At 44.1% G+C, this 22,057-nt stretch overlaps 4 protein-coding genes and 1 long non-coding RNA gene across 9 annotated transcripts; 3 read left to right on the forward strand and 2 right to left on the reverse strand.

The window, feature by feature from the left end:
* The first annotated feature begins 611 nt into the window (after positions 1 to 611).
* Positions 612 to 4,982, forward strand: cldn10e (claudin 10e). Its single transcript, XM_047576502.1, has 5 exons — positions 612 to 952; positions 1,042 to 1,203; positions 1,711 to 1,792; positions 2,766 to 2,879; positions 4,388 to 4,982. Exons 1-5 carry the CDS (start codon positions 721 to 723, stop codon positions 4,758 to 4,760), a joined length of 963 nt encoding a protein of 320 aa, XP_047432458.1. The 5' UTR covers positions 612 to 720; the 3' UTR covers positions 4,761 to 4,982.
* LOC125000821 lies at positions 4,637 to 9,496 on the reverse strand. Of its 2 annotated transcripts, XR_007111396.1 has the most exons (9): positions 9,359 to 9,496; positions 9,089 to 9,282; positions 8,783 to 8,929; positions 8,271 to 8,501; positions 6,844 to 6,936; positions 6,372 to 6,662; positions 6,211 to 6,270; positions 5,078 to 5,213; positions 4,637 to 4,756 (listed from the first exon to the last, which is right to left on the reverse strand). It is a non-coding gene; the product is annotated as an uncharacterized LOC125000821 (long non-coding RNA). The 2 variants fall into 2 exon arrangements; XR_007111395.1 differs by lacking the exons at positions 4,637 to 4,756; positions 5,078 to 5,213 and having other exon boundaries at positions 6,118 to 6,270.
* Positions 5,033 to 7,887, forward strand: LOC125000816 (claudin-10-like). Its single transcript, XM_047576508.1, has 6 exons — positions 5,033 to 5,181; positions 6,147 to 6,286; positions 6,367 to 6,528; positions 6,641 to 6,728; positions 6,819 to 6,926; positions 7,009 to 7,887. The coding sequence occupies exons 1-6, from the start codon at positions 5,090 to 5,092 to the stop codon at positions 7,139 to 7,141; spliced, it is 723 nt and encodes a 240-aa protein (XP_047432464.1). The 5' UTR covers positions 5,033 to 5,089; the 3' UTR covers positions 7,142 to 7,887.
* cldn10d (claudin 10d) lies at positions 7,923 to 10,627 on the forward strand. The gene is made up of 5 exons (XM_047576503.1): positions 7,923 to 8,503; positions 8,778 to 8,939; positions 9,033 to 9,114; positions 9,200 to 9,307; positions 9,394 to 10,627. The coding sequence occupies exons 1-5, from the start codon at positions 8,272 to 8,274 to the stop codon at positions 9,578 to 9,580; spliced, it is 771 nt and encodes a 256-aa protein (XP_047432459.1). The 5' UTR covers positions 7,923 to 8,271; the 3' UTR covers positions 9,581 to 10,627.
* A 1-nt stretch (position 10,628) lies between these two features.
* Positions 10,629 to 18,346, reverse strand: dzip1 (DAZ interacting zinc finger protein 1). Of its 4 annotated transcripts, none has more exons than XM_047576457.1 (19): positions 18,222 to 18,346; positions 17,519 to 17,664; positions 16,759 to 17,343; positions 15,374 to 15,458; positions 15,176 to 15,291; positions 14,931 to 15,089; positions 14,687 to 14,824; positions 14,541 to 14,603; positions 14,340 to 14,468; positions 14,052 to 14,100; positions 13,912 to 13,962; positions 13,648 to 13,707; positions 13,084 to 13,262; positions 12,799 to 13,003; positions 12,340 to 12,514; positions 11,902 to 12,257; positions 11,521 to 11,642; positions 11,260 to 11,425; positions 10,629 to 11,176 (listed from the first exon to the last, which is right to left on the reverse strand). In XM_047576457.1, the coding sequence occupies exons 2-19, from the start codon at positions 17,519 to 17,521 to the stop codon at positions 11,067 to 11,069; spliced, it is 2,751 nt and encodes a 916-aa protein (XP_047432413.1). In that variant the 5' UTR covers positions 17,522 to 17,664; positions 18,222 to 18,346; the 3' UTR covers positions 10,629 to 11,066. The 4 variants fall into 4 exon arrangements, with proteins under 4 accessions (XP_047432413.1, XP_047432412.1, XP_047432415.1 ...); XM_047576456.1 differs by having other exon boundaries at positions 11,896 to 12,257; XM_047576459.1 differs by having other exon boundaries at positions 11,896 to 12,257; positions 17,482 to 17,664.
* Between the last annotated feature and the right edge of the window lie 3,711 nt (positions 18,347 to 22,057).

Genomic DNA, 22,057 nt, shown 5'->3' on the forward strand with positions numbered 1-22,057 from the left:
ATATTTTATTGATTTTTCGTTCTTAATTGGAATTCCAATGAACGAACGGTACATGGACCGGTCTTTACAATGAGGGGGCCCATTGTGATTTGTTTCCCACGGGCCCCAAAATTCCTGGTGGCGCCCCTGCCCATAACACACTCGACACAGACCTCTGTTATGTTAGTTTTTTTCCCAACTGTGCTACAACCACGCTTTTTGAAAGATGGAGACAGGAGGTAAGGACTCTTTGGAGAAAGATTTGGAGTTGCATAAGAATGAAGGAACCAGTTGGAGCCCAAAAAGAGGGACCAACACTTAAGATATTGAGGCTACATCACGATCAATTTGTCTTAATCTGGCCTCCTATTACGTATTAATTCTTATTCCGCATTTAGTAATAAACTATACTCTGAAGTGAACCTTCACGGCCACTAATTCAACAACTGTTTTACGTAACGTTTCCAACACGGGAATGAAGTGTCCAGTAATCTGAGACGCATGCTGAGGTGAGCACTCTCAGTCCAGATTCAAACATGACAAGCTGTGGCTCATGGGAACCTGAGCGACTGTTGTCTCTCACCCACATGTTACAGAAATACCAGGAAGAAAAAAAAAACATTACACCTCTGCTTTTTCAGAGAAGAGCAGCTGAGTGGGAAATCTGTTTGAGAAAGTGGACACTGTGATCTGGAAGACTGTACCTTCTGCACGGCGACAGATTAGATATAGCGTTCGGAGATGCAGATCCGAGTGGTCCAGATCTGGGGTTTCCTCATGGCGGTGCTGGGCTGGATCTTCGTGGCCTGCACCATGGCCATGGAAGGCTGGAAGATCACCTCCATCGGCGGCATGGGGGGCTCGTCCATCATCAAGGTGGCCTGGTACTGGTCCAGCCTGTGGAGGTCCTGTTTTACAGATTCGACGGCCGTCAGCAACTGTTACGATTACCCCGTACTCTGGTCTGTGGAGGGTATGTTGATGATTTGAAGCTCTGTTCTTCTAGCTAATCCAGTCTGACCTTTTCTAAAAAAGGCTTTCCGTCCTTCTGTGCGAGTGCAGGCAACATTCAGATAGTGAGGGGTCTGCTGATGGCGGCTCTTTCCCTGGGCATGTTGGGCTTCGTGCTCAGTCTGATGGGCATGGAGTGCACCTTCATTGGGGGAAAAGAAAAGTCAAAGTACAAGAAGATCTATGCAGGAGGATGGTGCCACATCGTCAGTGGTAAATATCAAGTTCTTTCATCAGATGTAACAGAATAGCTTATTATCTATTGTGGCTAGTTACTCTTTTATTTGTAGATCATCCAGTTAAGTGTCTGTTTAGCCTTTGGATTTAAAGCCCATAATAACAGCCAAATAAAGTAAGTTTTGAAGATATTAGTCCTAAAACTCAATGAGTTAGATGCGTGTAAAACAGCTTTTCTGATTTAGGAGTCACATTGCACGCCTTGGTTTCATTTTAATTGTTTTACACCTTTATTTTATACGTTTTACATATTAAATGCTGGCAACCGCTGATAGTAAATAACACTGTTTTCTGACTAATTGAACTTGTATATAGCTGAGACAATAATACTACATTAAACAAACGTAGTGTTGCCCCTTAAATATACTTAAATGATCAATATGAGTAATTGATTTCAAAGCGTTTCATTGTGGACATCATTACTTGTTGTTATTGTGCAAAAGTTGACTAATGAACTTCATTCTCAACATGATCTACCTCCAGGTTTTCTGTCCACGTGTGGTTATGCCGTCTACGCTCAGTATGTCTCAGTGGAATACTTCAACCCGGAATTTGACGGACTCAAGTAAACTACTTGTTTAACCACCTGTTTAACCTCCTGAGGCCCCGTGTCCTCATATGGGGACATTACGTTTTAGGTTTTATTTCACCTTATTATGCTGTATTTATACTCATTGTCCATAAGTGGACGCTTTAGTCTGCCATCTAGTGGTAGCAAAGGGTCAACACACTTGTCGGTGTAAAAAAAAGACAAAAAAACAAAAACAAAAAAGCGGTAATTTCATCGGCTAAATTCTACAATCACAGAACAAACGTGGACGAGGAACAAAGCCTCATTAAATTTCACGGTTAAACAAATTTTATAAGTAGCAATAAGCTACCACGTTGCTAATTAGCAGGTACCCATTTGATGACGTAGGGACTTCATTGTTCACACTTCTGTCTTTGCACAGCCATGTAACTTACAGGTATTAAAATGATACCAGTATCCACATATTTTCAAAAATTGTTTCTTCCTGTTCAAAGATGATGTTTTGGCTCTGTCCGAAATCGCCCGATAAACGACATTTTGTGGTGGTGTCCGAAACTTTAATGATCAACGGGTGATAGATATCCCGTCATGCATTGCGTCTCTAACGGCACCGCCGCTAATGGCCGTTAGTAGGTGTTAGTGAGACAATTTTTTGATTTTTCTTTTTTAAATAATTTATTTTCTTTTTATTTCGTGAGCACAACACATATTTGTGTACAAAATAATCGCGTTTTAGTAATGTGTAAATTATAATGGGATAAACAGGGGAGCCGCGGCAGTCTGACGTGTAATGATGCGACAACAGTGACGTAATTAACTGCGCGTCAAACGATGATAAGTGTAGTGTCCGAAAACTCTTAGGTCTTAGGTCCTACTAATCCCTAATACTGTCGAGAAATTAAAAATGCTAATCAAACAAAAGCTCGGGTCTCTGGAGGTTAAAAAAAAAAAAGTTGTTGTATTTTTGTTTTTAAATTGAAATCTCACAGTGTCTCTGGTTTGACAGGTACGACCTGGGCACCCCGCTCTTCCTCGGCTGGGTGGGCTCAGCCTTTCACATGACCGGCGGCTGCTTCTACGTGTGGTCGGTGTGCAAGCCGCTGTGTGGAGGAGAGGACACGTGAGTGCTCTTGTTGGTGTAACATGCCCGGGGAAGAGGAGGAACAACTCCCACTTCCTCATTAAATACTGCCAGTGCGTTGTGTTAGAGGGGAGGCTCGTTATCCGCGATGTACAAACTTCAGTCAACGCTGAGGGACCATAGAGGTGGGAGTGTGCAAATGTTTATCGTGGGAGCGCTTCCTCCTCCTCCAGTGTGACGCATAAGCCCCGAGCTATTGGTGTAAACAAATAGAGGCCTGGTGTTTTATAAGCTTTAAAGGAAGAAATAAATGAACTCAGCGTGTATCAGTGTGACTCCACAAGGTGCTACGAGTACATTCATCCCAGAGCCGTATGTTGGAGAGAGTCTGGCCAACTCACATCATGGCGCCATGTTGGATAAATCGGCGGGAAGATTCTACCTTATGGGGTGGATGTGATATGTTGAAATTAATGTTTTATTTTCGCCATTAATAGGCCTATAAATGTTATAACCAACTTCTGTCAGTATGTAAAAGGCCCCCACTTAAATATCCTATTAACTACTTACTTTAAATATCTTAAATGAGCCTGTAAAAGGCTTTGTAGCCCAATCGCCTCATTAGTCATGGAGCTGTTTTTACCTTCTCTTTAGTCTCCGTGTTCATCCATCGCCGTTAAAGGTTTGAAATTACTCAGAAAAAGTATAAATACATAGAAATAGTTAAAACTGAACTAGTCTTACTGTTATTTAGTATTATCAATATCACATTAGCATGCTAGCCATAATAACTTGTCTGCATGGACTTAAATTACAGATAACTAGCTAGCATGTGGCTTAGCTAACATCAAACTTCATTAATTTGTAAAGCGGTGTTTTTGAGATCATGGTACACATTAATGATGGTATGACCTAATTTTTCCTATAACATCTTAACAAACATGAAAGAGAGACATGGACATTTACCTCATCCCATCATAGGGAGAAATTAGTTGACATCCAGTTCTTCCTTTTAATCTTCTGCTTCCGTAACTTTCTCCGTTTTTATTCCCCTGTGTTTTCCCGATCCTGTGCTGGAGTCGTAGTCTGAGCACTGTGGCATATTTTAACTTTTAATCCAACTTTATTCTCTGTTGTTGCCACTTCTCGATGGGTGAATATTGGTTAGATGTAGCAAACATGGCGCCCATGAAACACGTGACCAGCTCAGAACCAATCAGCATTACAGTGTATTACCATCAGGCTTTGTGGGGTCGTAAAATCTTTGGTTGATTAGACATTTTTATGTTTTTTTTTTTTTTTTTGGTTTTAATTTTCCCCCACACATTTAATTTATTTAACTACACATTAACATGAATCTAACATTTCTTAGTAAAGGGATAAATGGAGGCAGAAAATGTTCTTTCTTTATGTTTGCATCAGTTATGTTTATCTTAATATTTTAATGCAAAATGATAATAATATTGCATATTTATCAAAATAGGTCCTTAGCCTAAAAAACGTTAAAGACCCATGTTTTACAGTACTTTCTTTTTCCTTTTCTTTAGGATAATCAAAATCCAAGCACTTCCAGACCCAGAGCAAACCAAGTCCACCACAGCTCTGTCCACAGTGTCAAAGATCACCTCCAAGACCAAGCTCTCGTCCGTGTCCGAGCTGTCCTCGAGGTCCGACCGCTCCGACGTGTCCGGCATCTCCTCCAAATCCGGACGCACCTCCAAATCGGGACGGTCGGCGAAGTCGGGGCGAACCAGCCGGTCCGCCGGGTCGAGCTCGGGATCGGAATCGGTGTCCGGCCTCTCGTCGATGTCCAGCGTGTCAACTTTATCGAGGAGCAGCAGCAGCAGCCGGACGGGATCCTCGCTGTCGGGCAGTTCGAGGAGCGAGTCGACACCGTTCGTCAAAAACTCTTATATCTGAACAAATGCGATTTAATAAGTGAAGGACAAAGAGATTTATGAATATGTGAAATAAGAATCAGTTTTGTACGAATAAAAACTCACAAATCTTGGCTTGATTTTTTTTTGTGTATCATGTTGAATGTGATAAAAAGAGCCGCTAATAGACTGTGTCTGTCTGCCTGTAACCTTTTAGACCACAAATAAAACCACACCAGTCCCATCAGGTCTGGTTGACAGTAAACAGAGTCTTTGCTGTTATTTAGCTTCACTCAGACGGCATCAGGTAAAGGTGCTCCTGCAATGTTCAGCAGAGCTTTGCAGTGAAGAGTTTTCTACCAGAACCGAGGGATGTGGAAGAGACCGCTTCAGATTCTGGGCCTGCTGCTCTGCCTGCTGGGCTGGGTCTTGGTGGGCTGCACACTAGCCATGGACCACTGGAGGTAGGCCGATACGAGTCTGAGCAGCTTCCAACCTGGTGAAAAAGAAAGAACGAATGTATTTTGACTGACAAAAAAAGAAAAATTCAAAATCATTTTTTTCTGAGAGTAATTTTTTTCCGTTTTACGAAGTAATTATTATCATTTTGGGGGGAATTTGTTTTTTTCCCGTTTTCCTTATTTATTTTTTCTAATGCCCCCCTCCTCTGTTTTTCGTGGTAATTTTTCCCTCTGTTCCTGAATTATCTTGATACTTCTTAGTCCTGCATGAACCTCCTGCCTGCAAGTGACTCCGGTTCTTGGGAGGAATTATATATAAAAAAAAAATAATAAAAAAAAGGGAAAAAAAATACTCATAAAAAATAACCCAAATAAATAAATAAATTACTCATAAAAAAAGGAAAAAATACTAAAATAAATAAATAAATAAAATACTCTGGAAAAACAAACCAAAAAAATAATAATTACTCATAAAAAACAGAAAAAAAATGAACAAAAAAAATACTTAACCTACTCAAAATGAGTTTTTATTTATTTTTTCAATTGAATGCAATACGCTTCTGTGTAGAAACTGGAAATTAAATTACAAACGCAAACACTGTGACACGAAAGACCTCTTGCAGGAATAGTTTTTTCTTTCATGCACTGTATGACCAATAAAATACGCATTTATCTATTCCCTATTGACATTTACATGTCTAATATTACCAGTGAGGTTCATTTGGTAAAAGCACGCACACATTTTTATTTCAGTCCATCTTTGCCTGAGCAAAGACTAAAACTGTTCTTTCCTACCAGTATTAAAAGGTAATAAAGGTCCTGTTTAGGGAAATAAATGCAAATGGTTATTATTTTTTTCCTTTTGTATATAAGCAGTTCAATCTCAAAGTCTATTACTATTATTATTTTACATGTCAGCCTTCACAGGGCTAAAATATGTTAGTTTCATTTGTGTTTTGTGACTGGAGGGTGGCCCAGCTGGGGGGTCAGGGCGGCTCCTCTGTGGTGGCGGCGGCCTGGTTCTGGTCCGACCTGTGGAGGGACTGCTACGAGGACTCCACGGCTCTGGTGAACTGCGTGGACTTCGGGGTTCTGTGGACGGTCAAAGGTGAGTGTGACGATCACTGACGTCCTGGTGAATATTTTTTTTTTGTTTGTTTTACTATTTATTCTATGCGTGTTTGTCAGAGAACCTCCAGGCGGTGCGGGGGCTGCTGCTCACGGGCCTCTGCCTCGGTTTGCTCGGCGCGGTCCTCACGTTTTTTGGGATGGAGTGCACGCGGGTCGGCGGGGACGGCGCCCGCAAAGACGGGACGTTAGCGACGGCGTGCGCTTTCCACTTGGCCGGCTGTGAGTGCAGTGTGTTGCGTTTGCCAGTGCGAACGGCTGTTGTGTAAGCGGCGGCTCTCTGCTAACTGGTTCGTCGTGCTTCTCTCTGTGTCGCGGCCTTTCCCTCATGCAGGCGCGTCAGACGTGGCTGGATACTGTTTATACATCAACAGAGTGGTTGCAGTTTTTTTACACAGCAAAGCAGATCCATCAAAACTCAGGTAACGTGTCGTCTTTAAATAGCCCACATGAGCCGGCACGTGAAAACACGTGAACTTTCTTTCTTAAAAAGAAATAAACAAACTCCTCAGCTATGAGATGGGACCCCCCCTGTACCTGGGCCTGGTGGGGAGTCTGCTCATCTTCCTCGGCTGTGCAGCTCACTGCGCCACGGTGTGCGGACGTAAGCCTCCACAAAGGTTTGTTCACCTAAAATAAAATAAAATAAAATATTAAGCTGAGATGAAGGTGAGGTTTGACCGGATGTTCTCTCTCCTGCAGACATTTCATGGCTCCGTCCACCAGAGAGAAACATGGAAACAGACGAGTGACACAGGGACATAAACGCGTTCACGTGTCATCAAAGAGGTCAAGGGTTTCTTCTTACAGGATGGCGTCTGTTGTCGTTGTGTAACGTTAGTTTCTGTACAGTTGACAGTTAAACAAAATCCCCTATGCAGACATTTAATTTAATTTTTTATATATATATATATATATAGTAATAATATAAAATTTCTCCCTCAAAACCAGACTGTCAGGACTATTAATTTATAAGAAGTTAAAAAAAAAAACAATTAAAAACAGTTCCCACCTTCTGTCATTTTAAAAGGAAAAAAAAAGGAAAAACAAACCAAAAACTAATAAATGACCCTGAAAAAGAAACCAACAAAAGATTTACACAGAAAAAAAAATAAAAAAATAAAAAAATTACTCAGAAAAACAGGAAAAAAATCATCAAAAAACAAACTAATAAATAATAAATAATTTATTTTGCCAAGCAAATCAGAAATAAATTAATAAACTCTTAAAAAGTAATTAGTCCAATCTTCTGTCATTTTGAAAAATCTTTTGCCGAAATCTGTACCCTCAGACAAATAACTGATTTTAATCATTTTCAAAAATAATAATTACTGCTGTCTTTGGCATGTTGTTAGAGAATGTGGGAACTCACACTGTAAAACAAACCAAAAAAATAACTTAGTCTGAAAAACAAACCAAAAAATAAATAAATAACTTCGAAACTTAGAAAACAATAGAAATTAATTAGAAAAAAAGAAAAAAATAAGCAGAAAAACAAAAAACAATAAAAAAAATACTCTGAAAAACAGAACAAAATACTCAGGAAAAAAAAAAATGAAAAAATTACCCAAAAAAATAATAAATTACTCAGAAAACAGAGAAAATATTGCAAATAAACAAACCAAAAAAAAAAAAAATACTCTGAAAAACAAACCAAATAAATAAACGACTTAGAAAAACTGAAAAGTACTAAAAAAAAAAAAAACAAATAAAAATTACTCAAAAAAAAAAAAGTGTGAGAGAATGTAGTAACTCACAATGTGGGAGTGGAAATTCAAGGGTTAACGTCAGCGTGACCAAGCAACGTGCTCCTTCTGGGAACACGAAGGATGCTTAGTGGACAAAACCATCTAAAAGATAAGACGAAAACACAAGCACAAACCACCACGGGGCCGGTCTGACAGAGAGGCAGAGCTCACATCCAGTTTCTCACGGTGCGAGGTCGCCAGTTCCCCAGCTCTCACCATGGAGTACAGGTCGGTGGTGATGTACATGGAGATCGGCTGCTTCGTGTCCTGCCTGTGCGGCTGGATCCTGGTCTGCTCCACCCTCCCCACCGAGTACTGGACCTTCTCCGAGGTGGGCAGCATCGTGCTGACCACGTCCAACTACTACTCCAACCTGTGGCGGGACTGCATCTCCGATACCACCGGCGTGTCCGACTGCAAGGACTACCCCTCCATGCTCGGCCTTCCCTGTAGGACATTCAAAAAAATTCAAAAAAATTGCAAAAAAAATTTCAGATTTAAAGTGGAAGAGTTTAGTTAGTGTTTATCTTTTTATTACATTATTCTAAATTAATGTAGTAATGGAATTAAGCTGTAAATATCAACCATTTTTGATAAAAATCTAATAAAAATTAGACGTGTTACATAAATTAGACTTTCTCTGTCAGATATGTAATATTGGCTCACTTTACAGGCTTCTTCCTGTAACGTTTGTAACAGTAAATTGTCGTCGTTGTCTTGCAGTGTACCTGCACGTCTGCAGAGCCCTGGCGGTCTGCGCCGTCATCACCGGCTTCTTCGGCGGCGTCCTCACCCTCATCGGGATGAAATGCACTAAAATCGGCGGCTCGGAGCTCGCCAACGCCAGGGTGACCTTCGCCGGAGCCTTAACGTACCTGGTGTCAGGTAAAAAAAACATTTAAATACTTTAATAACCTAAATTATATATATATATATATATATATATATATAAAAGAAGGATGTAACATTTCGTGGTAGGTTGCTGTGGTATGATCACATACTCGTGGTGGGCCAACAAAGTCGTGAGAGAATACCTGGACCCAAATTTCAGGGAGCAGAAGTGAGTATCTCTGAAGCAGCAGCAGCAGCACGATCTCTATTAAGCAACGTTTAAAGAAAACACGCTGATGCGTTTGCTCGGTCAGGTTTGAAATTGGAGCGGCGGTTTTCGTCGGCTGGGGCGGCTCCGTCCTCCTCCTCTCCGGAGGCTCAGTGCTGAGTTACTTCTCTGGAAAAGAAGGTTTGCCGTCAAGGTGAATGAGCATCATGACGTACGGTGATTCTGTATTTCAACAAACGCTCACGTGGTGAAGTAACGTTCCCTTCCCTCTTGTCCCAGCTCTCCGACAAGGACGAGGAGGCCGGCGACTTACGCCACGGCCCGTACCAGGCGCACCTACATGATGCCGGCTCGCTCCTCCAGAGTGTCTCTGGGGCCGCCGCTGTTCTACGAAGGCAGGAGGAGCAGAGGGACCAGGGCCACGGTGAAGACCGCAAAGACCTTCAGCCGGGACAGCTTCGTCTGAGTCAGAGGGGAACGGACTGGACACAGTTTTATCTGGGAAAACGTCCTAATAATCAACCTCATGTCAGGAGCCAGCGTTAGCCTAGCTTAGCATAAGAGGAAGCTGTTCTGTCTGATAGATTTGGGTATGTCCAGCCTTCATATGCTACGCTATGCTAATCATCTTGGACAGAGAGTGATTTCTGTCTTTTCATCTAATTTATTCCACCTTCATATGAACTCCAGCGCCCTCTTGTGGTCGTCATGACTTCCTAAAATGTCTTAACTGATCGTTAAATGAGGAAACGCTAATTCAGAAAGCAAACACGTTGAAGCCATAACCATATTTTTTGACTTTTAGTTTTGCCGTTTTGTTTTTCCTTGGTATTTATTGTCTCTTTCGTCTGTTATTAGGAAGCATCCAGTGTCTTTTGATTCATTTCTGCCAAGTCTTTCCATAAAAGTGGACTTAATGCTAACGTGTGATGACACTAAATATTTGTTTACAACTGGATTGATCGGGATGTATCTTATTATGTCTGGTCCCTGTATTTATATGCAACTTTAATTCGAGTCCCGACCCTGCAACTGCTCTGAGCTGCCACTAGATGGTGCTCACGATCAAATAACAAAAGCAAAGATGAGGCCGCAGACATTGAGGATGAAGGTCAGTGACATTCAGCGAGGACAAAAATATCAAGACAGGAAGTGGTTGCAGCTGTTCCAACCAATAAAAAACTGTTAAAAATAGTTTTATTTTCTTTAGCTACTGTTAAATAAACTTAAGAGTCAATGTCCAACAGGAACCACTGTGATTGAAAACTTTTATTTTTAAATTTCTTTTCCTCCAAAGCCTCTAATCCCACACGTTAAGCTTTAACATAACATTTCTGTCTTAAGCAGGTTTGTTTATAAGTTTCTACGTCACATTTGCGTGTTTTGTTTTGTTTTTTTTCTCTGTATAACACAATTATATGCTGTTAGTTGAGTTGATCGTGTACAAATGTGAATATTAAGAGTGTGCGGAAAGTTGAAAAATGATAATAAATAAGTCAGTTGTTTGTTACAAGTAAGTTTCCCCAGAGAAATCTTTTATTGCTTGTATAAATATTTTCTATACAAAGTCACAACCATTTGTCACATGAAGGCATTATAAAATTTGATGTACAAAATGTTACACAAACTACAGTACTGAAAACAGCCTCTCATCTGGAGTTACACTGTATGAGGATACGAAACACAGTCTAAAGATGAATACTGAGTATGTCTAAGGCAAGAAAAGAATTGGCACAGGGCGTAAAATGAGCCTCGTTTATCTCTAACGTTATTATTAGATGGTCGTTTTTCTATCTTTTCTTTTTACTATCACAAATTCCCTTTTTTTTTAGTAAGTATTGCTTTTCTCTCTATTATAACTTTCAGACATTACGTACAAGTACAAAATATTTGGCTTTGACTACAGGCGTCAGAGTCGACTGAGGTCTTTGTGTCTGTGCTGCGTCACCTGATCAGCTGTAGCGTTTGCTGTGTTTATTGCTGACGTCCTCAGAGTCGCTGATGTCGCTGAGGGAGCACAGGCTGCTCTTCAGGGTGCTTCCTGTCCCGGCTTCAGTCAGACCTGCCGAGCACCAGACAACAGTGTTTATATCGTGACGGAGGTCTGTCGTTGCTTCGTCTTTAAGCTCCGGACGCGTCACTGACCTGATTTGGGACCTCGTCCTGTGGAGGTTCCCCAGACGCTGGTGCTGGCCGAGTCCAGGCTTTTCCTCAGCTGACCAGAACCGTGGAGAGACGCCGGTTTAGCCGCTTCCTGTCTGTCCTCTAAAGACGAGACCACCCACTCGCTGCTCTCCTCTAGATCTGTGTACTGACATGACACGAAGAAATGTTTTTTTATCCATCCTCATTTTGATCTTGTAGCTGATAATTCGTCTGTAGGGTGAAACCAAAGCATCGTCTTACAGAAAGTTCCTGAACCTCATCCTTCCTCTGAGGTAGGACGCTCACGCCCCCTGCTGGTTTCTTTACTGATCTCTCTGTAAACTGCTTCTCCACTTTTCTGGCCAGGTCAGTGACTTTGTTCTCTGCAGGAAACAAAGGAAATTCATGCCAAGTCTGATTAATTAATGCAGTTTCCATTTGAAGATACTGTAACAAAACATTTATTGTCAGGACACAACAGTGACCACACTCAGAGTTAAAATACATCTTCTTTCACTCAAACGATGACAGATTTTAAATGAGTCGATCTTAAACCTATAAATACTGATTCAACACTCGAGTGGCACTTTGAAAACCCTGTATTTCCTTCACCACACTGTTCAGTGGCCGTCTAACCTTTTCCGTAGTTCCTCTTATCCACGTTTCCGTTCTGGTCTTTGAAGCTCTGGAGCTTTTTGGGGTCGATCTCCTGCAGTTCGCTGAGGTCTGACCAGTCTTCCTCCTCCACCTCTTCGTCGCTTTCTATCTTTGTCACCGCCGTCTTGGTCACCGACGTCCGGAGACTGGAGGCCGACGACTGCCTGACGACGGCCTGTCTGACCAGGCCTGGGCTGCTTTTCCCTGCTCTGATCTGAACCGGAGCCGCCTGGTTAAGTCTGGACTGCGGTAATTTTCCCCTCTGGTGTTTCAGGGGTGGATCATCCTCCGTGTCCGTGTCCTCTTCTTCGGACTCCTCGTCCGAGCTGAAGGGAGGCGTCCTTAGGAGCCACACAAACGCGATGAGAGACAAACACACACGACGCCATCGACACGTTTAACGGAAGATTCTTGTTTCCGTACTTGCTTGTGACGATCCTCGGAGCAGCCTTGGCGTTGGGCGTCGACGTCTTGGGTTGGGTGCTGGGTTTGGTCCTCGGCGCCGGCTGAGGGGTCTTGGGCTGTTTGACGGCGGGTGCAGACGCCCCCTGGCTGCCTCTGGAGGGCAGGCTGCTGGACCGAGGGCGTATCTGCAACACTGCGCGCAGAAGAAGTCGACGGCATAAACACAATTAGCAGATCAGGAAGCGTTTCAGGGCTTACGGAGGATTATTTAGCAGCAAACAAGCTTCGGCAGATTAGACCGGTAGAGTCAGACGCACATTAAATTAAACCTCTGCGAACATACAACAAAAACTCTTGATTGTGAAATTATAAACGATGAACTAGCAGATTCTTTAATCTGTGTGTGTCCGGGTCGAGAGTTTAAACGATGATCTCATGCGCTAAGAGGTTTTGTGATGACTCGGTCCTGGGAAGCACCTTGAACGGGCCGTCTGGATCTGGCCTGTGACTCAGGAGCGGGGTCGCTGCCTCTCCTCTGGCTGCCCAGCTTCCGCTCCACGACGCTGGATATCTCCTCCCGCTGGCGCCAGAAGTCCGGCATCGCCTTCGCCGTGCTCTCCCGCTTTGAGTTCACCTTGGCCAGCACGGAAGTGAACTCTCTGCTCTTCAGGCCGCTCTGATCCTGAGGAGATTTCAATCGGAGGTTGTAGGAAAAGACTGTGAACATCAGTTTTAGCTGCTGATGCGTGAGCGATAACGTACGGGCTTGATCCCCAGGTTCTCCAGCTTCTTGATCACAGCCTGCTCCAGCTCCGGTCGCATATCCTTCTTGATGTTGGGGTTGCGTTTCAGAGCGTTGGCCGTCGCCCTCTGCTTCCTCTCCGGCGTAGGCTCAGGCTTCTTCTCCACCGGCCTCCTCTCAGACACGCTGCTGTGAGAGTCTGCAAATATAAAAATCACACTCGATCCGGTTCCAATACGGGCAACAAAAAAAAAAAAAAGGAAGGAAAAGGACGAGCATGCATTTGCCAAATTTCACAAAATACAAGGCACAGCTTCAGTCAGATGGCGGATGTGTGTGTGTAGTAGGTCAGGCAGAAGAGGAGAATGGCTACAAATTCGTTTGCAACAAGATGATTGACGGACACGGTGACGAGCAGGCCTGACATGGCATCATAAACTCTATCATGATCATCTCAGTGCCTTTTGGGTCAGTGTGGAATAAGATGATGTCAGGAAAAGGCTGCTCAGAACACAACGACGCATCCATGCAGCAGCAGCAGCAGCAGCAGGAACATGCACTGTTGGCTCCAGCGCCTGTTTTACCTTTCTCCTCCTCTGACAGCTCCTGTATAGGATCCAGCTTAAGAGCAGAGACTGGCTCCTCTAATTGGTCGGCACATGAGGTGGTTGTAAGTCAGATAAAATACGTGTTAAAAGAGTCGGGAGCAAACAAATGTGCTGACAGTCCTGCTTTAGTGAACGGGTGCTGTGAGACGTCATTAAGTAAATCCTTCATGCACAGAAGCACATGCTCGGCCTCTCTGGAGATGCTTCAATGTCTTAACTCTCTGGTTTCCACAAACTCACCGAGTACAACTCTTTTCTGTTTAGGCTCTGGGGCTGGCGCGCTGACGATGACTGAAAAACAAAGAGTGAAACGTGCGTTAGGGGCGTTTTTTTTTTAGGAGAATGAGCTGCTGAGCCTTTAAAAAAAAAAAGGTCTGTACCTGGTACTTCCACCACTTTTGTGGGTGGATTTGAGGAAATAGTCCTTATCTGTGAAAGAATAACACACTTATTATATCGCGTTATGAATGTGGAGCCACTCCAGGAAAAGAATTAGCAGCTTCCTGTTCACTATGGCTCCTGCCAAATGTACAGTATCATTATGTCCCGATATGAGGCCGTGCAGCAAATACAGGAAATCCTGAACAAGGGCTGACCCCCGCACTTCACTTCCTCTCCCGACATAATCTCCACTGCGCAGTTATTGCTGCGACGGAGCGAGCGCTGACCTGCTCCCTCTGAGCCTTGATGGTTTGCTCCTTCTCCTGCAGCCTCCTGCTCATCTCCTGCTGCAGCCTCTGGCCTCGTTCCTCGTGCTCCGACACCGACAGCTGCATCCTGCTCAGCTCGTTCAGCAGCTGGAAGGGAAAAAGGAGGACGGTGAATTTTCATTTAACGGTACAGTAATTATCCTAAACGCTAAGATTTACCTGATTCTTCTCAGATTCGTGCTGAGCCTGAATTTCCTGCAGTCGGTTTTCCCACTTTCTATCCTAAAAGAGAATGTTTTCAGTGTGTTAGGTTGCTTTAAAAACCACTGCAGCGTTCACAACATTATCTCCTTTTTCATGCAGACCTGCTTCTTCATTTGGTGCTCCAGCTTTTGGATGGCTTGTGTCTGAATCTCCTTGTAGATGTCCAGATCTCTCTCTGCCTGTGAGTGTGCAGGGCTGACCGATTTCTCAGACTTGGCCATCTGATTCTGATTTACCTCCTGCGAAAAGTTCAGCGTCGCGCAAACAGAAGACACCGTAAATATGAAGGGAACGTAACACGATAAACACCTGTGAGAAGAGATGATGAAAATATCCTTTTCGTACGTTAAGAGCCTGAATATTCCGGTTGTAAAGAAACTCCATCTCCCTGCGCATGCCGTCCCTGCTGTCTTCTATCTTCCTGTCCATGCGAGCCATCTCTTCAGCCTTAAATCGATCCAGTTCTCTTAACAGGTCTCTCTGCATGGACTGCTGCTCTTTTTCCTGGAATCGCAAGCACAAAAACATGAGCTTCGCTGGAGGAGCGGTGGGTTTCCGGCTCCATGTCTTCACTGGAACATGTTTTCTACCTGAGCCACTTTAACTTGCAGGGTCTGTTGCTGCTGAACAATCTGCTCCTTCAAGCTGCTGATTTCCTGTTTGAGGCTGTCGATTTGAGATTTCTTCTGACTGTCTGACCGCAGCTCTGGAAGAGGAATAAAACGAGGCTTAGTGCACGATGCAGTGAGAGGTGATGTTCACTGAATCTTCTGTCCTGATTGACTCACGGTTCTCGTACTCATCCGGGTGCCGGCGCTGCATGTGGTTTTGGAGAAAGGAGGAATTGAGGAAGGATTTCTCGCAATGTAGACACTAAAGAGACAGAAACAAAAACACAGTCTGTGACATGTGGTTCTAAAATTGACAGTACATGTGTAAAATATCATGAAAATTTGAATATATGATTAATGACATGGGTTTCGTTATTATTTAGAGGGAGATTCACCAAAAGATGAATCGACTACGAATAAAATAATCACTATATTTGTTGTATAATCTGTGGGTCATTTCCTTGATATTTTGTTTCTGTTTAATACGTGAAAACAAGGAACATCCACTGAGGCCTGTGTTTCCAAACAGACAGATAGCGTGAGTGATGCTGATTTGCTCCCTGAGGGAGGCGCCTCCACACTCCAGCTCACTAACGCTCGACGGCTACAATAGACGCTGGGACACACACACACACATCACACGCTGCATTGAACGCTGCCGCTCACTGTGCCCGTGACTTCATCCAACATTAAACATGCTGCTACTGATATCTTGTCGCGCCGTATGGTGGCAAAGACTCAAGCGCGCGCAGATGTGTGGTGCTACAGTGCGGTAAGTTCTTAGAAATGGAAATTAAAAATGGATTTAAGCTTCTGTTTTTTACGTGGGGCGACAAATGCCAAAGGTTCTCCCAGGACACAAACACACGTCCTCCCTATCAATTATTGAACCGGCTCTGTTAGCCGAGCTCCTAGCGCACACCTAGCAACCGCATGCTGTCATGACACACTATATGTGTCGCCCTGGCAACCGCTTGGCCAGGTCAGCAGCAGACGCACACTCGAAGAGGGAGATTTTGGATTTGCACTATAAATAACTTAATAGTAAATGTGCGGATATAGACAACGGAGACGTGTTCACAGGTGGACGGGCTCAAAACATGAATCGTCGGTTTACAACGGAGACAAATGTCTTTAACAAGGACAAAATGTACACATGAGGGTGAGAGAGGAGGGACCCAGCCAGTGCTAGTTAGTTATTGCCCTTCTCTCATTTTAGTAAGTGGATTTAAAAACTAATTGCGACAACATGTCACCATCTGCCGAGCAGCTTTAAACCCTTCCCGTCTGAAAACAAAGCTTATTATAACCATACAACAACAAATCAGCCGCAGCAGGTTTTATCTGCTGCCACAAAAACGTTTTTGTCCGGCTCTGATAGAACCTTTTTCCCTCCAAACCCCGCATTTAAAAGATGTGAAACGCACAAAGCCCGGAGCTGTGAATAGGAACAATGACTCTGAGGAGGTGAGAAGGGGGTGGGGGCGATGTAGCTGGCTCGCTGTCTATATGTGAAGTGGTTTCCCCCCCTAGAGAGCGAGCGTTTAGCTTGTCAGCGGTACCTTCTGGCTGCTGATTATTTGCGGCGCGAGCAGCGACTGCTGGCTGCGGATAACCTTCTTCCGCTGCTTGAGCTCGGCGGTCAGCGCCTTCGCCTTCTCCTCCAGCTTCTTCTGCTGGTCCAGCAGCTGCTCCCGGTCCCTGCCGGCCGCCGCCAGCCTCTCCTCGGCCGCGCGCAGGTTGTAGGCGAGAAACTCCTGGCAGTGGAGGAGCCACTCCACCGAGAGCTGAGCGAGCCGCAGGAGCTTCACCAGCGCCGGGTCCACGGGGCTCTGGCACCGCTGGCACCGCTCGCCGTCCAGGCTGCAGAACGTCACCGCGCTGATGTGCTCCTGGAGGGCGTCCACGTCCAGCTGGCTCACCACCAGGTCCACGTCCACCGCGTTGATCCGCCGCCAGTCCACGCTCTCCCTCCGCGGGCGGAACTTGAAGGGGAGGAAGGCGGACGCGCCGCTGGACGGGGTCATGCCGTGGCCGTTCGCCGTCTGATGGCTGAGCGGGGAGTTCAGGAGGGACGGGATCCCCGCTGACGAGTGGGTCCCCTGGGCGTCACTGGTGTAGGGGTAGTAGACTCCGTCCTGAAACGGCTACAAGACAAGAACAAACCCTCCTTTTGAGACACATCTTAAACATCAGCATCAGCAAGAGAGTGAAAGAGAAGCTCCATCGAGGATAAACAGCAGCAGCACAGAGAGTCCACCGCTGCAGATTCAGCCTCCATCTACCTATGACGGTGTCCTGGCGCGGCCGAGAGCTCCTTACCATCCTCCACCGATCCCTGCCTTCACTCGGGAGAAAGAGACCGAGGAGCCGTCGTCCCTCTCCGGTTCCGCCTCCCTTCGCAGCAGCAGCAGCAGCTCAAAGCAGCGACAACGCAGCGTTACCATGGAGACAGAGACGAAGCGTCCCTGAGGGAGGGAAAGGGGGGGGGGGCAAATGTTATCAAAACACGGCAGGCAATCGGTAAATGTGCCCCCACGGAGAGCGAGGGTGTATTCAAAAATCCCCCGTGTTGCTCCTCTTGACACACAAAGCAAAAAGCAACACAAGTTGTCTGCGAGCGGACACTTCGCGGAGAGCAACGGTTTTCCTAGCTAACAGCGATAATCTGTCGGCGTCCCTTCATGTCGGGGCATGCTTTTCTTTTTTTTCTTTTTTTTCCTCCCCTCTATGAACCTCAACATGAACAATAGCAAAACGTGCTTCAACTTGCTCGAAGAACAGCTTTAAAAAACGGCTTTCTTGACAACCCAACTATCTGCTTTAAGCAACGAAATATTCCGCTACACAACCGGCTAACTCAAACTTTCAGAGCTCCTCGTGCCCGCACTGGCCTAACGGACATTTTTAAGTTACCGTAATGGAGGTAGAAAAACAAAAATTAAAACAACAGAACACACCTCCAGAAACAGTGGATATTAAAAGTTAAGTTTTATATTAGTCTATTAAGTTTGTAAAAACTTACGGCAGTTGTTGCGTTGTTAATTCATAGCCTTTTAAAAAGTTTTTTTTTTTTGCTTTTCTTAACGACGACACCCCAGGCGATTTGCGGGTGACGTAGCTGCTGGTCTCCACATTCCTAAATCCCTGCGCACTTAAAAAAAAGAAAAAGAAAAAGAAAAAAGAAACGCCGACATTAAGGTAATTCTACTCAACGCTAATTCCGGCTGTTCTTTTCAAAATAAAATACCATTAACGACTCTCATCAAGGTATATAGTAAACTTCCGCGTTTATTCCATATATTATGACTGTTTGCATTCACTTACATCTCTTTGAGACTACTATACCGTTTTAAACGTATGTGTAATTCATAAAAACGCATTTAAAAGTTGTGAACGTACACATGGCGACCTACACTTTGGAGGCACAGATAATCATTTCCTGTTCTTAGTCTGTTACGCTTGACGCATCTCTCAGGGAAGAAGGGGGAAGGGAGACAAAGCTTTGAAAACGGGGAGCATGAAAACAGGGGTGAATTGGCTGGAGGTGTTGCAGGCGGACTATATTTAAGTGGAATAAAACGGGATTAAAACGAGAACTGATAGACAAACATGCTGGAATATATGATGGACATTAAAAAAAAAACATGGCTGCAGGGATGCATGAGAAGATTTTTTGAAAGTTTGCCACCACTAAGAAGTAGATGCATTGAGCTTGTGAAAGAGCTCCATCTTGTGGCTGGATTACTTTCTTAGTAGTAATCAGATTGCTTTAAACTTTTAAAAAATTGGTTTAATCATTTCTTTATAACGCTGTGATTTTATTGCAGCAATTGCACTTTTATTCTTAATACTTATTAAATATAAAAATATATATTGTATTGCCCCATCAGAACCTCTTAATTTATTTAATTTAAACCTCATTTTGTGCACTGACCTTTCTAGTTTCACCGTGCATTATGATTGTTTTGATATGAAACCTTTCCTGCCTGCTGGGGGGAGTAAAGAGTACAGAAGATTATAAGAATAAGGTATTTAAAAAGTCAAATCTGACTCCGATGAATAAAATATTGCTGGCGAAGCTGGTCTTAATTGAGAGGAAACGATTGCAGTCGACCTTTTAACATCTTGGCTGTGCAGCCTCTGGTTTTGGTCCGGTTCATTTCCCCCCTGCCACCAACAGAGGTCAGTAGAGATCTGAGGTGAGCTCGGCTCCACGCAGGTGGCGTTACCGTGGAGGAGCGATGGAGGCGACCCCTCCTGTCAGAGGAAATGCTGCCTACTGCTGCTGTGATGGAGGAACCTCAGCGGGGTGAATCCACGTGCGCGCACCGCTGTTTGTACTCGGGGATCTTTTTGGATGTTTCTTTTTAAGCACGAGATTAAAGAGGGATTCAGAGTCGGGGCTTTTCTGGCCTTCTCCCGGTGCTTAAAGTCAAACAAAAGGGACAACACTTTTTTTTTAAACTGCACACACTGTCAAGAAGCATCCTGCATAGGCTCATCTAAAGCGTGCTGAACTCTCCATCAGAGTCCCAACGCTGGTAGAGGCGGACTTTGTGCCATTTGACCGGCGGTCCCCAGACAGCCTCAGTCAAGGCCTGATAAATAGAGATTTTAATTCCTCCGGACAGGGCCTGTGACTGTCAGGATAGCCTGAGGCCAGCAAGGGAGACTCTCCCCGCGAGCCGTAAAGACAGGCAGCCCCCTCGCCGGCGGCATCACAATGAGGCGGTGAAGTTCAGCTGTAGGACGAGATGCCGACGCCGACGTCGACGGTCACTTTTTTTTTTTTCCCAGTTTTTCTGCATTCGCCGCAGCCTCCGGGGGCCGGAGCGAGCCGGCGTTTACTTGAAAATCAAATCCACGCTTCTGTGGCGAGAGTTTACCAGAGTCAGAGACGAGCGCGCGGGGCTGCAGAGGAGTTGCGCCGTTGCATTAGTCATGCGGTAAAAAAGGAGCAGGGGTGTGTGGAGGAAGAAGAAGAGCGGACCTCTTGAGATGAGTAAGCGCGGCCCTACACTCAATTTACTGCCTGATTTATGAGTTCATTTCCTGCACCGAGTTCTCGGCGGGGGTGAGGTGGTATATCTTTCCCCCGCTATAGGTGGCTGTGGCTCCACTTCCCAATCTCCCATGAGACCAGCGCTCACCACTGCAGGCCTTAGTGGGACTATAAATAATGGCCGCTGTAACAAGTACACATTGAGCGCGGAGCAGAGAGGATGTCCAGACATATTTATTCATAAAGGAGGTTCTTCAGGGGGGAACGGATGGATTCAGACCACTCTGCATACTGAATAATACTCTGAATAATCAGATGAAAGTTTGTCTTTCGGAGCAGTTTAAGGCGGAGGAGCAGAGTGAAAGGTTCTCATGGACGTTTGAACTTTTTCTGAGATCTTCAACGATCAAAGTGAAACTGGAACAGTTAAAGTAGAGTTTGGTAGATGTGACAACTCTTAATATGTGCAGTTTGTTGCTGGAAAAACACTCTAATTACACGGATTTCCCTTTTTTTAAGGACACTGATGATATTTTTGTACTGCATAGCACAGATCTATCTATCTATGTGTCTAGTTTGTCGATATGACTCGAAAGTTTGCGAGCGTACCTGATACCTGAGATATTGTATTGAGTATAAATATAAATGCTATTCTACTGAATAGCTAATAAATAAATAAAAAATAGATGAGAAGTGGCAGGAAATGGGAAGTACTGTTGCCATGGATACAGTGAGTTGCAACATTAAAGGCTATATATATATTTTTATATTTACATCCAGAGAGGTTATGTGCTCCAAATTACCTGTGAAGAGTTGATGTGCTGATAATAGTAAATATTTAAAGCCTGGTATTTCTTTTAAGCAAGTTCAGAGAAATAGCACGTCTATTGTTTTGTATCTGCGTCTATTTTTTTCCTCCGTGAGACCTGATGACATGACAGTCGTGCTAATGCGCGTTTATTATGTGAAAATATTTTTATTGCTGCATATTAAGGCAAACAGGGCATGGCCTGTGATAATAAAAGCATTTAAATCCACCCGAGGAGCTGTTATTAATACCGGTATTCAACAAACTAGCAGCAGGAGCGGCTGCCAAGGTCTAATGAGCACTGGTTCACGGCCAAAAGCAGGATTCATCCAAGGTCCCGAAGCCCTGAGGGGCCAAATGTTTTATTTGTGCCACTTAACCCCTGAGTTCGAGCTAATTATCTAACCTGTGGAGGGAGCCGCCACCTCAGTTTGATTTTAATAGTATCGGCTGTAAGTGTGTTTATTATGGATGGGATCAGCAGGAGGAGGCTGAGAATGATCAGGATTTAATGCTTTCCTTTAAATAACAGGCAGTTAATTAACAATGCTACGTTAGCATGCATTAGCAAAAATAGCTGGTTTAATGGAGGAGTAGAAGCTAAAGCTAACAGCTACATCTCCACTGGGAGATGACATGATAAGATGCATTTTGCAGTGTAAATTATTCATCACCTTTTTTTCTGATCGCATGTAATGACTTGTAGTCACTCGCGATGATCGATACCACCGATTTCCTTTCCGATCCGATATTGTGTAAAATTCTGGCTGCTATCGGCGATACCGTTCCGATACCGATTTGTGTAAATACACCCTAATTTGTCTGGTAAACCTTAAAAAAAGGTAAATGATAACTTCATAAAAGAAGTATATTGAGGTAGTGGTCTCATTTACTATACAGCCAAGCTGATACAACAACAGAAAAACCAAACAGAGACACAATCATACAAAATATGTGATAATTTAGTTTCAAACACTTAAATACGATCATAAAAATAAATTATTGCTTAACTATTAAGAACTACTATAAAATGAAAACTTGCATCTTA

Source organism: Mugil cephalus, chromosome 23 (genome assembly GCF_022458985.1).
Source record: "Mugil cephalus isolate CIBA_MC_2020 chromosome 23, CIBA_Mcephalus_1.1, whole genome shotgun sequence".
NCBI lineage: Eukaryota > Metazoa > Chordata > Actinopteri > Mugiliformes > Mugilidae > Mugil > Mugil cephalus.

Coding starts and splice junctions, on each gene's coding strand:
- cldn10e (XM_047576502.1), top strand. CDS start 721: ATGCAGATCCGAGTGGTCCAGATCTGGGGTTTCCTCATGGCGGTGCTG. Junction 1,204..1,710: donor ATGGTGCCACATCGTCAGTG/GTAAATATCAAG, acceptor ATCTACCTCCAG/GTTTTCTGTCCACGTGTGGT. Junction 2,880..4,387: donor CTGTGTGGAGGAGAGGACAC/GTGAGTGCTCTT, acceptor CCTTTTCTTTAG/GATAATCAAAATCCAAGCAC.
- LOC125000816 (XM_047576508.1), top strand. CDS start 5,090: ATGTGGAAGAGACCGCTTCAGATTCTGGGCCTGCTGCTCTGCCTGCTG. Junction 5,182..6,146: donor CTAGCCATGGACCACTGGAG/GTAGGCCGATAC, acceptor TTGTGACTGGAG/GGTGGCCCAGCTGGGGGGTC. Junction 6,927..7,008: donor GGACGTAAGCCTCCACAAAG/GTTTGTTCACCT, acceptor TCTCTCCTGCAG/ACATTTCATGGCTCCGTCCA.
- cldn10d (XM_047576503.1), top strand. CDS start 8,272: ATGGAGTACAGGTCGGTGGTGATGTACATGGAGATCGGCTGCTTCGTG. Junction 8,940..9,032: donor CTTAACGTACCTGGTGTCAG/GTAAAAAAAACA, acceptor ATTTCGTGGTAG/GTTGCTGTGGTATGATCACA. Junction 9,308..9,393: donor AAAGAAGGTTTGCCGTCAAG/GTGAATGAGCAT, acceptor CTCTTGTCCCAG/CTCTCCGACAAGGACGAGGA.
- dzip1 (XM_047576456.1), bottom strand. Junction 15,292..15,373: donor CCCGGATGAGTACGAGAACC/GTGAGTCAATCA, acceptor TTCCTCTTCCAG/AGCTGCGGTCAGACAGTCAG. Junction 14,469..14,540: donor ACGAATCTGAGAAGAATCAG/GTAAATCTTAGC, acceptor TTTCCCTTCCAG/CTGCTGAACGAGCTGAGCAG.